Source organism: Cucurbita pepo, unplaced genomic scaffold (assembly GCF_002806865.2).
Source record: "Cucurbita pepo subsp. pepo cultivar mu-cu-16 unplaced genomic scaffold, ASM280686v2 Cp4.1_scaffold000964, whole genome shotgun sequence".
NCBI classification, from domain to species: Eukaryota; Viridiplantae; Streptophyta; class Magnoliopsida; order Cucurbitales; family Cucurbitaceae; genus Cucurbita; species Cucurbita pepo.
The window spans coordinates 1-2,127 of NW_019647163.1; the positions used below are offsets into that span (position 1 = coordinate 1).

The 2,127-nt window shown below is 39.7% G+C and overlaps 1 protein-coding gene across 1 annotated transcript in view; it reads left to right on the forward strand.

Moving 5' to 3' along the window:
• Positions 1-292: 292 nt before the first annotated feature.
• The window catches only part of LOC111786043 (DNA helicase INO80-like), a gene marked incomplete at both ends in the record, with an annotated part of 7,978 nt that continues 6,143 nt past the window's right edge, over positions 293-2,127 (forward strand). The window contains 5 exon segments of the mRNA XM_023666397.1: positions 293-380; positions 508-904; positions 989-1,421; positions 1,533-1,733; positions 1,857-1,967. Of these exon segments, the coding sequence (XP_023522165.1) occupies positions 293-380; positions 508-904; positions 989-1,421; positions 1,533-1,733; positions 1,857-1,967 (1,230 nt within the window).

Sequence of the window (2,127 nt, forward strand, 5' to 3'; positions counted from 1 at the left end):
TTTTTTTTTTTTTTTTTTTTTTTTTTTTTGTTTTTGTTTTTCGCAATGTTATCTTTTTTCCCCCCTTTGTTCTGGTAATTGTTGTATTACGTGTGGCTTGTTCTAAATTGCTGTTGGGTTCTACGGCTTTTGTTTTTAATTTTTCAGTTTTTGGGATTTTGTGTTTGATGTTCGTGTGCTGCTTGTTTAGTTGCTTTCTTTTGTGGGTTTTTTAATGTAGGTTTTAGTCGAATGAGGTACTTCTGTTCTAGAATTTCTAGTTTCCTTTTGTTAATCTTGGGCTCTGATGCAGCCGCTGCTGAACTTTCAACTTCCGCAACCAGAGGATGATTTTGATTATTATGCGAATAGTAGTCAGGATGAAAGCAGAGGTAGTCCAGGTACATGTTTCTCTGATCGACTCTGTGATATCTGATATGTGTGCCTTGCAAACTTGCCCAAAATTGAAAATTATCGTAAAAGATATATGTTTTGAGGGGATGGGTACTGATGGTGAATGTATATCAGGTAGAACAATTGCAAAACACGGTAATGGTACCATGACTAAGAGAGAGTTGAGCTTGGCAAGGAAAAGAAGGCAGTCCCTGAACAGTGAGGAGGACAACGACAGTGTGGACGATTACTACGGGACGCACATTACTGAAGAGCGGTATCGACAAATGCTTGGAGAACACATTAAGAAGTATAAGCGAAGGTCTAAAGACTCCTCATCTCCCATGCCCACACGCATTGGGAATTCAGTGCCCAAGGGCAACTCAAGTTCAAGAGCTAGGAGGTCGGGGAGTGAGCAACAAGGAGGATTTCTTGAAGTGGAAACTGCAAATGACTGCCTTAATGATTATAATCCTCACAGACCAGGAAGTCATCATGAGGCAGGTCTTGCTCGGCTGCGTACCACTGACAGGTTTTCTTCTTTAAATGATTATCTTTTAAGTGTGAGAAGTCTTTTAGTTGTGGACATCATTTTAAGATCTTTCTACTTTTGCAGAGTAATATATGAGCCTGCATATTTGGATATTGGGGATGGCATCACTTACAAAATTCCCCCAACTTATGATAAGCTGGCTGCTTCACTGAACTTGCCAAGCTTCTCTGACATCCAAGTAGAGGAAGTTTACTTAGAGGGTACATTGGATTTGGGATCCTTAGCATCAATGATTGCTGATGACAAAAGATTTGGAACCCGAAGCCAGACGGGGATGGGGGACCCTCAGCCCCAGTACGAGTCACTTCAGGCAAGATTAGATGCCTTGGCATTTTCAAACTCGCCACAGAAATTCAGTCTCAAAGTATCTGACGTTGGGCTGAATTCATCCATCCCCGAGGGGGCTGCTGGAAGTATAAAGCGAGCTATTTTATCTGATGGTGGTGTGCTACAGATATATTATGTTAAGGTTTTGGAGAAGGGAGACACTTACGAGGTTTATAATCTGTGATATTACGTTCTCAATTTTCACATTGCTTTTATTTGGGTTATTCATTTTCATATTTGGGAAGGATCAAATGTTCATTCCACACATTTTGTGCTGCAGATTATTGAACGAAGCCTGCCCAAGAAACAAAAAGTAATCAAAGACCCTTCTGTCATAGAGAGAGAGGAAATGGAGAAGATTGGGAAAATCTGGATCAACATTGTTAGGAGAGACTTGCCAAAACATCATCGTAACTTCACAGCCTTTCATCGGAAGCAGCTAATTGATGCCAAGAGGTTCTCAGAAACTTGCCAAAGGGAGGCATGTATTATTTATTCCTTTTCAGAGTTAGGGAATTTGGTTAAACTATAGCTTCTAATTATGTACTTTATCTGGAATGTTGTAGTGTGGTTTCTTCAACATGGTGTTTTTTATCTTAAGCAGGTGAAAATGAAGGTCAGCAGATCTCTTAAAATGATGAGGGGTGCTGCTATTCGAACAAGGAAATTAGCTAGAGACATGTTGCTCTTTTGGAAGCGAATTGATAAGGAGATGGTATTCTTCTTTTCTACTTTATTAATTATTTATCTTATTTTGGTTTTAAGTAGGGTTTTAAAATGTGTCTAAGCATGCTTTGTGCCTTGGTATGAGTTGAGGCAAACTTGTAAAGCACATGTTTTGGAGTTGCGGCTTGTGCATCACACCTTTCTACTTG